The 11,386-nt window shown below is 38.8% G+C and overlaps 1 protein-coding gene across 1 annotated transcript; it reads left to right on the top strand.

Moving 5' to 3' along the window:
• Positions 1-3,120: 3,120 nt before the first annotated feature.
• LOC148833094 (uncharacterized) lies at positions 3,121-9,042 on the top strand. The gene is made up of 5 exons (XM_088919770.1): positions 3,121-3,271; positions 3,822-5,774; positions 7,468-7,578; positions 7,803-7,901; positions 9,011-9,042. The coding sequence occupies exons 1-5, from the start codon at positions 3,121-3,123 to the stop codon at positions 9,040-9,042; spliced, it is 2,346 nt and encodes a 781-aa protein (XP_088775896.1).
• Positions 9,043-11,386: the final 2,344 nt, after the last annotated feature.

The raw sequence follows: 11,386 nt of genomic DNA, 5'->3' as shown, positions 1-11,386 counted from the left end.
CTTTATGGACTAAGACGATGTATTGAAGATGGATAATAGTGTTAAGTTATTGTGTTATCCAGGAGGTAGTTTAGGTAGCAGGCATTCTGGGCAATGAAGTCCTAGTAGGAAGCTGCATCAGTATGTGTAGGAGCCACAGCTGAAGAAGGCTCCACAGCCAAAATGTTACATCTCTTTTTTTTTTTCCTTTCAGCATGGAATAAATCTTTACTTGTTCCCTCCTCTTCTGGGAAATGTGTGTTTGGATTGAGAATTGGTTGTTGAATAGGACATGGAGAGTACAGGTAAAGAATAAAGGCTCAAACTATGGTGGTCTAATTATTGGAGTACCACAGGGGTCTGAAACACATATGAGTAATCTAGATTCCTGTATGTAAACTTGTCACATTTGCTGATCATACCAAAACAAGGATTAGCAAACATGAAATTCAAATGATTTAGGTCAAATTCGGCTTTTTAAACAATGTGTGGAAGCAATGAACAATGCAAAAACATGTTAGGATATGTCAGTCAAATAAGTTAGATAAGTGTTGACTTTAAAATGGGATCTATATGTTACAGCAAAGTAAGTCGAAAGAAGAGCAACCAAATGCATCCTGGAGCTTAAAGGAATGTTCTGTACTGACAAGCCGAAACTGAACGTTTTTAGTCTTGAACAGAGAAGGGGACCTGCTAAAAGTATTTAAACAACCTCAAGGACATTGACAAAGTCATTCTTGTGGACTTCAGAAAACAAAACGGTGAAATACAAACCAGGGGACACTATTGGAAACTACAACGAAGTGCATTTAAACCCACGTCCAGGAGACACATCTTTACTCAAAGGGTCGTGGGAGTATGGAGCAAGTAACCAAATCTTATGGTTGAAGACTACCACCTGGTTGCATTCAGGAAATGGCTGTGTGAAGTCCTTGGATCAAGAAAGTTATTAATAAACCAGCTAGGTAAACCAAATCACCCCCACTCATTTGTAATCATTCATGTTGATCTTTCAACTGTTTCTTTAGCTTATAGCACTGTACACTTCAAAGTTCATTGTTCTGACCATAAACTGTTTTCTTAAGTCATTTTCTTGATTGGTTGGTATTTGATGTCTTTAAACAGTTCTAAAATAAATTAAGGGTGTATTTGTCAAAATTTGTGGACAAGACTTGATCTTATCAAAGAACTAATTTATCAAAATCAATTTCCCCAGCTCATCCTCTCACTCATTGGAGACATTGAGTCTCCTGGTTGTTATTCCAGTCATACTCTTGTGTTCTTTGACCTTTTGTATAAGATTTGTTTCTATCCTAAACATATTCCGTTTTATGAACTAAAAAAGTTTAAATATGCTAAATGAAATGGCACAGATTAATTTTGAAAATGATAATGAAAATTCTTGGTGAGAAGAGGAGCACCAGAAAAGTTACTCCTCATTGTATGCAACAACTTCTGCTTTGCATTTAAAATTAATTAGCTTTCAGTTCATTTAATCTCCGTATTTACTAAGGAAAGCAAAAAGAACAAGTTTTTCGAAACCCAAAATATATGTCCTTCTATTTTAAATCCAGCCTAAACGTTAAATAATGTTTAACAGACTACAAAGAAATCCAGTTTATTTTCACCAGGCAGTGGAAGGAGCTCGTTTAGTATCTTATTCAATGAGGATTTAATTAACTTCACTCTGGTTTACATATTTTAGAGTTTGTTTAATTTATATCAAAAGAAAAAAAGTGGTTTTAACACTTACAGGTAGAGCTTAAAATAAATCTGATAAAAGTACACAAATATCAAACTCAGATCCAAGCACTAGGGTGATTGCAAGTGGTCAGTTTCTCTCTTGCCATTGTGAAAGGTAAGCAACCAGGTTAGTCCAATCAGAATCAACCAATCACATTCTTTTCTCACTTGTCAATGCTAATTTTAGCCCACCTTCCATAATTGTCTACATAAGGTCAGCTGTAAGTTTGTGCAAGCATTTTGCCAGAATTTCTTCCTGCAAGTATGTATGATTATTTGTTCATTTTTTTGGTCTTTAAGTTGCATTGTACCATTTTCTGTCCAATGTGTGATCATTTGTTGTTGAATATATTTATACAACCAGTACAGAGTTTGCAATCCCCTTTTCTACACATCTGCTATCATGCAATTCTGTTTTTCTTAGCCTTTGTTTTTTTATTTTTCTGTTTAAAAATGTATACAATTTACTGTGTCATTCAAATAATTAGTTTGTTGTACAAAGGGAATGTGATTTTAAAGTGCAAGTCCAAGAAAAGGGTAAATTATTTTGCTTTAGCATAGTTGAGTGTATTACCCATCACAGTAGTTTGTATCAGCACACAAAGTATATATGTGCTTGTATATTTATTCAACATGAGACCCTGTCCGATTGCTTGATTATATAAAGCTAAGCTATTAGATATAGCATTTGCCATTTTTATACTACTTTTTTGAGGAAAATACACATTTTATAATAAAGTAGTTGTTTAGTAGACAAGCCTTTGTCTTATATTCTTAAAAAGGTGTAGATGTGTCTTAATCCAGGTCCTTACAGTCAGTTACAGTTTTATGCTTCCTAATTAACAAGTTAAGGATTTCACAAAGAGTAAAATGGCAGAAGTCAAAGTGGCTGTTTTAGAAGTAAATGGATCATTTTTAAAACGCACATTAACAGCATAACATGTTAAGGTGATTCTTATAAAGCAGTTAAAAATAATTCAAACTTACATATTACTAACAGAGGTGTAATGCTTTCCAACCCTGGATCTTTGAATAATTTGGGGATCATGATTTCTTTTAAAAACATTTTATGTAGTAGTCCCATCCATAACAGCACAAAGCTTTTTCAGCCAGATAGCCTGTCCCAAACATTGTATTTGTGCCCTGGCCAAGATATGCAGGTTTACACACCTGAATCACAGATAAGTACATTAAAGGTGAGCACATTCTTTCACAGTGACATCATGAGCACAGCTACGTACGTGAGGTATTCAGGCCTGTCCTGCTGTAACTGTCCTGCCCTGTCAGAATCTTATTTGTAAAGGAAACAAATTTGGCAAGTTGGTAAAAGGGATCAGGACAGAGAAATGGATGGTGTCTTGTACCGTAACGCGACTGTCACATGTTTTGGTTTTAGACATGGCTGCAGCACCACATCCTGTGGGGAATGGGCAGCACCCAGAAGAACAGACCAGACCCTTTTTCTATGTGCAGCCATCCCCACCTTATTTTCCATACCATTGGCACATGCCTATGCCATACGGCCCCTACGGTGGGTTCCCTGGTCTAGGTAGGTGATTACAGGGCGTTTTCATACACGGAAACATATGGGTGATTGAATGTTCATGGGTAGCCATGTGGAGTAGGAGTAGCAACATCTGGAAGCTTATGCATTCAAGTCGCAGCTGGGGGACAGATGGTAAAGTGATCCGAATTAAGTACCTTGCTCCACTAAATAGCCAAGCTGTGTAAATGGGTAGGCCGGGTGATTGCCATTGTAAATCAGAGCTCGCTTGCAGTAGAGCTTTTTGTAATGTGGAGGGTAATCATAAAATGAATCATTTGTTTTTGGTATTTTAAATACGGTAAAATAATGGAATTGATGCTTCTGAAGCTACAACCACATTTCAAATCTTTGTATTTATGTAGCACCTTTCATTGTACGACTTCTCAATGCCTTTAACTGATACAATCACTCATCCATCTCAGAAGGTACTGGTGTATTACTGGGCTCCAATACTTACGTCTGGAGTGGCACAGAGTGTAATTAGAAGAAAGTAAAGTTTCGATATGTGCTGGATGTGTGCAGGATTGATACTTTTTTCTGATCTGTTTTAAAGGTTATGGCTTGGGTTTCCCACCTTTACCTCCAAACCCCTACATGGAAATTCCTGGCTATATTGTCCCTCAGGCTCAGCTGCATCCTGCGGATTACAGAAGACTCTTAAATCCCCACTTCCCACCCACCATGGCCTATCATGCCAGGAGATTTCGGTATCAGCAGAACACCACTTCAAAGGAGACCACCAACTCGGAGGTGCAGACCGATCCAGCTGTGCTGATGAATGACTCGCAGCATTCAGGAGTTATTGGTACTTGTGTGGGAGGTGCCCAAGCTGGGAGATCAGACTCTGTAAGGGAAGCAAGACATGTTGGTTCCTTCTCAAACTCCATTGTCTGCTCGCGTTCTGAGAAACAGGACGTCCCAGGGGAGGAAGCAGGCTCTCTGACATCAAGGGTTACCAGTCCCAAGAGCTTTGTTTTCCAGAAAGAGGAGGTCAGGATAGAATGCAGAGACATGCCGTCCACTCTTAAAATTTTCAGGTCACGGGAGACAACAGCTGAATCCTCCCCAAGCACTTCAGGGAATCTGGTTCAGTGTGATGTGTGGTCTGTAAGCTCCACAGAAGGTGTAATGCCACTTTACAGCTCCACCATTAATGAGACTAATGTCTTACAGAATGCAGTGCGCCCAGAGGAGCTCCAGGAGCAATGTGTGCCTGCCTTCCCAGACATACTACTCCTGGGAGCTTCTCCGTCCAATGCTGTCGCATCTGTCAGAGATGAGAAGAAACCTGCTGTTCACAAGGAACACAGAACAAGACCAAACAAGACAGGGTCAGCACCAGTTACTGAGCAGGACCCAAGAGTGGTCCAGGATCATAAAGGTGCACCAAGACATCCACATGAGGAAGATGGTGGTGCAAAACCTGTTGAGCATGTTCACACAGATAACCCCAAGCAACAGTGTGAAGTCCTGCGTGTAGAAGATTTGAAGAAAGCTGAGTTGTCAGGAAAGTCAGTCACAAAGCTGGACCCTCATGTCTCACCTGAAGAGTGGCTGGCTAAGCAGGGTAAGACGCACCCTGAAAAGGCAACTGAGGAGCCCTTCAATGAGCAAGCCCCAGATAGTCACGTCGAGCAAATGGAGACGGGTTCTGTGGCAAACAGCCAGGATCACACCACAGGAAAGGATAAAAATGAAAATGAGGCGGGGTGGCCTGTGGAGACTCTGCCTCCATACGTTCCTTCTGCAAGCTGGTTAGCAGACTTTGGCAATGTGTATTATTTCAGCAAATTACCCCAGAGTGTTCAGGACCACCTGAGCATTTTCAGTACCTCCAAAGATGCAATAAGGATGGGAAAAAAGGCAAAGTTAACATGTGAAGGCCCCTGTGACCCCATGGATACCTCTATGCAAAAGAGAGTGAAAAAAAGGCACAGTCGATTGTTGGAGGTGAAGGGAACCCCTGAAAATGAAGGGTTTTGTAATCACCTTATTAACAGGAATGCTCTTAATCCAAATGATGAGGGAGCAAAAAGGTGCACCCACTGTTTGTCAAAACAGAACGCACATGGTAGTTCTGATTCAAAAGCTCTATGTGGACACAAAAGGCACAAATTAACCCAACAAACTGTTGACCTTAAACAAACCTGTGCAGCCTGTAGATACAGCTCAACGCAGGTTATGAAAGTGAGAGGGCCTGAAGCTGTGGGCCACTTTGCCAACGAGGACTTGGACCATGAAACACTGGAGGTCAAAGGCCCATCAGAACCCCTCAAACAAAATCAGGAGCCTAGGACGTCAGTGGTGGCAAGGAAGAGGATTCTTTCTAAAAGAGTGTCAGAAAACAATTCAGTTTTTCAGAGTCCAAAAGTCCAAGAAAAGAGGAGTTCTGGAAAAGAGGCGAAGCTTGCCTTCTGTTACGAAGATTATGAATATAGCCATCCAGACGCCATGAAGGAGTGTAATGCTGAAGTTATGGTGACGTCTACTCCAGGCAAATGTAAAGGTCAGGAACAAAGGCGTTTTTCTGCTAAACTGTTAAAATAAGCATTTGTAAGAGATCTTTAGTGTACTTCATAGGAGCTTTCTGATGTCCGTAAATGTTAGGGTGCATGCATGAAAAAATGCCACAACTTTTTGTTCCTTGTTGCAGTCAAGTTGAGATTTCTTTCAACAGCCGTCAGCTTAATTTTACAATAGGGGATCATTCCTTCTCAAAAATATGAAAAACATTGTATAGTATAGGAATCTAATAATGTTGTACCAAGAAATCTTGGCTGTGTGGAGCAGTAACATCTTATTTCGGGAACATGCAAACGGCAAAAGGGACTGGTTCAGAATGTTTTGCCAGGAGGAGAAAAGGTACAGTACACACCAATGATACTAATGCCACCAATTCAAGTAGTTAATGTATTGTATTTACCCCTGTTTCTCAGTGTTGGGTATAATATCTGATCAGCTCACTCAAGCCCACCTGTTCAAGATCTTCCTCAGTGTTTTGAAGATTGTGGAATTTGAACAGGCCAGTTTGAGCAGTTGGTAGGGCTGTGATATGGGGTCATTTGTGAATGGGAGTGGAGAAGAATTCAAACTTAGATGTGTGTTTTGTAAGAAACCTATGTTTTAACCAATGCTACTTTACAAATTGCTTAAATATCATAAACAGCAAAGGAAAAGTGAATGTGTGTATTTGCAGAAGACATCTGTACATTGTCAATGAAATAATGATAAGGAAGAAAGAGTCATGATAAGCAATTGGTTGCTGTGAAAAATAAATACAACAGAAAACTGAATGTAGTTTACTCAAAGTATTTTTAATATTCTCAATCACAACTGCAGGTAACAGTCAAATAAGTCTTTATTTTCCAAGCTATATATAATACTCTATATACATGGTTGGCTACTCGCTTCTTGTTAATGATTTTATCATCATATACTGCACATGAGGTTCGCAGATGTAAGACAATTTCATAGTCTGTTCTTCATTGCAATTAAAGTATTGTTTTAACATTCTAGGTATTTAGAGCTATTATCATTCCCCAAAAAGCATTTATTTGCAATTTACATTTCTGGAGATATTGCATAATGCTAGGGAACTTAGAGGGACAGGGTTGAGGGAAGTCTGGCATTATAGATGTAATGTACCAGGTCCTTTAAAGAAATTGAGTATAGCTGTGATGTATAAAATATTTTATGAAACTGTATAAATAGAAATGCAGCATAATTCTGGTGTGCAACATAATTGAGTTTTCTTGCTGTTAATGTTAGAAATAGAGTAATGGTTGGTGCCACTGCCTCATAGTTCCTGGACCTTAGTTACAATCTGGTCTGAGATGCCTTCTGTTTGCATGGTCACCCTCAGTTTGTGCATTTTGTTTTTCCTGATACTCTGGTTTGCTCCTAGCTTCGAAAAACAAGCTATTTCATTCACTTAAAACGTCTTTAAATTGTGCACGTGCCCTGCGATAAACTGGCATCCATTCCAGACCATTGTGTCCTGTCTGCTTCCTGAATAGGCTCCAGGTTGCCACAACTCACACCAGGAATACAATGGATTTTATACAGTGGATTCATGGAAATTAGAAGCGATACGTTCCTTTAACTCTGAAAGTTCCTGGAATATATTTTATTAATAGTTATTTCCCTAGCAAAGATGTTGAGTGAACCCGGTCTCCACTGTTTGTTTTTTGTTTGTCTAGAAAAGGCATGGAGAGAAAGTGTATCGACACCTGACAAGGAGGATTGGGAAAATTATGGAGCCAGACCAAGAAACGCGAATAAAGAAAGGAAAACACTTCCCCAGTCACAAGGTAGGCATTATTTTTCACCACAGCTGAAGTAAAATAGTTTACTCTAAGGAGGTGTCGCGTTGACTCCAAAGGCTCTTGTGTGTATGTAGTGCAATTTTCTGCTCTTTGGTGATAATGAAGTCTGTTCCACATACAGTACCTCTTATTTTAGAATGCCTCGAGGAGTAATAGTCCTAATGCAACAACACACAGGTGATTTCAAATATTTTTTCTATCACCTCTAGAGAAAAATGTGTCATACATGCCACTTGCACAGAGACACAGGAAAAATGCGCACAGTGAAACTCTTGAAAGAGACCAGCCAAGACCGAACAGAACAAGAGGTCAGTGATGTTTTATTCTTCTTCAGCCATGGCGCTGCTAGGATCACTAGAAGTCAAGGAAAAATCTTTACTTCACTGGCAAAGAACTAACTCGTTTCTCTCCTATTAGAAGAACATCAAAGGTTTACAGCAGAGGTCTAAGACTGTGTTCCTGTAGGGTCTAGTCTCTTATGACTTTTGTTCAAACCGGAGTAGTCAATTATATGGAACAAAAACTAGAAGAATCTGTGATCTTCAGGAATTGGTTTTGAGACACCTGATTTACAAATGGCTCAGTTTTGACCCAAAACACCCCTGTGTGATTCTGAAACAAAAATGCCTAACCTTTTTACATCTTAACTGGCAATGTACAGTATTCTTTGACCTTAAACGAGGTCTTGTCAAATGGCAAATGTAATGGTTTCAGAATGCCTTTTCCATACTCGGAGATCAGCTTTTGACATTGACTTGAAACCAGAGCAGGACCAGGAAGCGAAGGAGAATTTCGCTGTTCACAATACTGATGTTTACAAATAAAAGGATAAATTAATAGGTAGCGGAGGGGGTTCCATTTACATATATGCATTGAGCAGTTTTATTGTAGAGGGGACAAAGGACTTCTTATAGACATTTTAATTTGAATTGGTACCCTATACTGTCTTCCTGATGGGAGCACAATGAACCGGGAAAGGAGAGGATGGGTGGAATCTCCTTTGATGTTCCTTGGCATTCTGAGAACTGTATTAGGATATAAATCGTGAGCTGGGGCTGCTGTTCTAAATTTTAAAAAATTAAATCTAAATTAATAAATTTAACTTATTAATAGGTTAAAGAAATGACACACTTTCATCATTGGGCTGGCCCTTAGTTTTTCTCTCTAATGCATTCATTCTTATGCCACACACATTGATAGAAATATGTGTAATGCTCTCCCATTTTCTAGATATAAGACATCACGATGACCTCCATTACATCAAGCTGTTATGAATGTCTGCTCTCCAAACTGGTCATTGAAATGATGTCAAGCTGCAGTTATCATGCCTCCCATGGGAACTGAATTTTTCCACATGACATCCCGAATTAGTTGGAATTACTTTGAAGTGTCTGATTTTAAATTTTGTTTTTTTTAGGATCCAGCAATAGAAGAGGCACAAGACACTGAGATGATTTTCACTCGAGACACTAGATAATTATAAAAAAAAACGTTTTATTAGCACTGTAATTAACGTGACACGTAACACTTTGTAAGTATTAAACACCTTTTCCAACTCAAACCAGCCGAGAGACACTGTTTTCTTGTAGGATCTCTATCTGAATAGGCTATGGGGAAGATAAAGGGATTATACAGTACTGTATGTGTGAGCAATTTTTCCAAGAAAACACAATTCTAAACTCAGCACAGAAACTGAACAGATGGATTCAACTAATCTGCCTTGGATAAAAATGCAAAGCTCTTTGTCTAAAGAAAGTACAATTATTAATATTCATCTTCAGGACTGAATATGGCAACTGAGGTTTAAAGGGGAATGGAGGTAATGGCGACATTCTCAGCCTAGGCGTTGGTGCTGTGAAAATGTGCCACCTGTGATTTCAGCTCCATCTGCGACAATAACTCCTCTGATGTTTTTTAAGCAGGGAAATCAGAGGATTGCTCCTCTTCACATGGGTATATATTGAATAAAATATGAAGGTCTTGAAAGACCAGCACCATCCAGTTGTACGAAGACTAAAATATAAAAATATGATGGACTTCATCTTAGAGAACTATGAATTTAAAGGGTCCTTTATTCACATATTGGTTGTTTGTAATTATTTCTGACATGTAAATTGTAATTGGGTAGTGAAATGTGATAACTGGAACAATTGTCTGCAATACTGTTGAGTCACAGGGGCTCTGACTCAAGGCTTATAGGGCTGGTACTTTTCGTATGCCTGATACAATATTTGTCATCGTAGAGCAATTATGTCAATCTTGTGTTACAGTCAATGTTTCAATCAAGTTAAAGATTAATAAGTTATTCTTGTAGGCTCGGGTTTGTTTTTATATTTTGTTTTTGATAAAGACGTTATGCTGTTTCAAAGTTGCATGAAAAATAAAGTTTTGCTATGTACTTTTGTTCTAAACGTTAAGCGGGAAAATTATTAAAATAGCCGGGGTACACAACCCTTCTTGTTTCACCTGCAATTATTTATTTTCCTCCTGTTTTTCCTCATTTGTACATTACATTTTCACTGAAAATTCACAGAATATTTCTTATGCATTGAGCCAAGTTCACTTTTTTGGATGGTCTTTCATCACCTACTCTATGTGTTCCAACTCTTCGTTTCACGCCTGCTGTTTAAATGTCCCTTCACGCAATGAAAAACACGTGAGCTTAATACATCATGGCACTGTGTGAGGTCGTGATTGGGGGCTTGAAATACTGTCAGTCTATAAACCCACCTGTGCCACGGGCAGAGAAAGAAAGCAGAGCGCCAGACCACAACCAGATAAAAGGGGCATCGACCGCACGACTTGTGAGCCGCTGTGAGTACTTCTTCAGATTCATAGGGAAAAGGGTAATATAACCTCCTGCAGGAAACAAAGCGCTAAATGTCGTTCGAACATTTTCATTGCCGTAACTGGCTTGCCCGGAATTGGTTTTAGCAGGTTTAGGCAAAATTTTACATGATAAAGGTTGCTAGCAATAGTTATAAAGTATTTATAGCTGTAAAACTATGGAAGGGCGCCATGATAAGGGAAAGAAAAACCTGTCATCTGATCTTGGAAAAAGTTGAATAAAGCTAATTAAACGAAAAGGAAAAAAGATTTGTGTAGTGTTCAGATATGAAACGGAGAGGAGGTGTGAGTCTGAATGGATTTCACCATTAACCCTATTTCTTCTAAAGTTTTATCAAACAGAAAGATCGAAGGTAGTAATAATGACTCTTCTTTTTTTTTTAGTTTTTGAGAAGCCAGAAAAATGTCAGCATAGGTTATTTAGACGCAATATGACCACAGTTAAAAAGGGTTTAAAACTTTAGGTGAAACCAGTCGCCTATTTGCAACGCGTAAAAAATCATTCACTAGTTGGTAAATCGATTCATACATTAGCATTGGGAATAAGGCGTTTTATTACTAGTTGTTCATTGTGTATCCGAGTCATTCTAAAATGTCTTTACGAAAGGCAGGGTGTGAATGTTTACCCCCTTAATCTTTAGTTTTACTTCGTGTTTAGAACGCGGTATATTTTGTCACAAGAAACCCCCAGATGGCGCTATAGCCACACTGAGCGATTAAATTCAGTTTATCTTGAAGAAAGTGCTTTTTGCTGGTGGAGAGCAAATGCGGGAATATTTTTCGGGTCATTTTTTAAAGTGGATAAGAATGTTATTAGGCAGCTGAAATATACAAGTTACATATTGATAAACTCAAGTCATATATAAATTAAACGCTTTGTAGTATTTCTGCGTGTGTTCGTAAGAACAGAAGGTTATAAACTAGTAGGTCATTCGACCTATCTAGC

The sequence above is a fragment of the Atractosteus spatula genome, chromosome 6, assembly GCF_055471065.1.
Source record: "Atractosteus spatula isolate fAtrSpa1 chromosome 6, fAtrSpa1.hap1, whole genome shotgun sequence".
In the NCBI taxonomy this organism is placed as follows: domain Eukaryota; kingdom Metazoa; phylum Chordata; class Actinopteri; order Semionotiformes; family Lepisosteidae; genus Atractosteus; species Atractosteus spatula.
This window is presented reverse-complemented; position numbering and strand designations above follow the sequence as displayed.